Source organism: Pseudomicrostroma glucosiphilum (genome assembly GCF_003144135.1).
Source record: "Pseudomicrostroma glucosiphilum strain MCA 4718 unplaced genomic scaffold BCV69scaffold_4, whole genome shotgun sequence".
NCBI lineage: Eukaryota > Fungi > Basidiomycota > Exobasidiomycetes > Microstromatales > Microstromataceae > Microstroma > Microstroma glucosiphilum.
Window position 1 is genome coordinate 584460 of NW_020289916.1, and position 239 is coordinate 584698.

The 239-nt window shown below is 61.5% G+C and overlaps 1 protein-coding gene across 1 annotated transcript in view; it reads left to right on the plus strand.

Moving 5' to 3' along the window:
* BCV69DRAFT_158978 (hypothetical protein) overlaps positions 1–239 on the plus strand; it is a 2834-nt gene that overhangs the window by 434 nt on the left and 2161 nt on the right. Inside the window, exon 2 of the mRNA XM_025489413.1 lies at positions 212–239. Coding sequence (XP_025349057.1) covers positions 212–239 — 28 coding nt within the window. The remainder of the gene's footprint in view (positions 1–211) is intronic.

Below are 239 nucleotides of genomic sequence, written 5' to 3' on the forward strand. Positions count from 1 at the left end.
GGCTCCTTTGGCTTGTCAGTAGGCTTCCAGGGAGCGGGCTGCCAAGGCTCCTTTGGCTTGTCAGTGGGTTTCCAAGGGGCAGGCTTCCACGGCTTCGAAGTCGTCCATTTGGGCTCAACGGGCTCAACGGGCTTGTCGGTCGGCTTCCAAGGTGCGGGCTTCCAAGGCTCCTCCGGCTTGTCAGTTGGCTTCCAAGGTGCGGGCTTCCAAGGCTCCTTCGGCTTGTCAGTGGGCTTCCA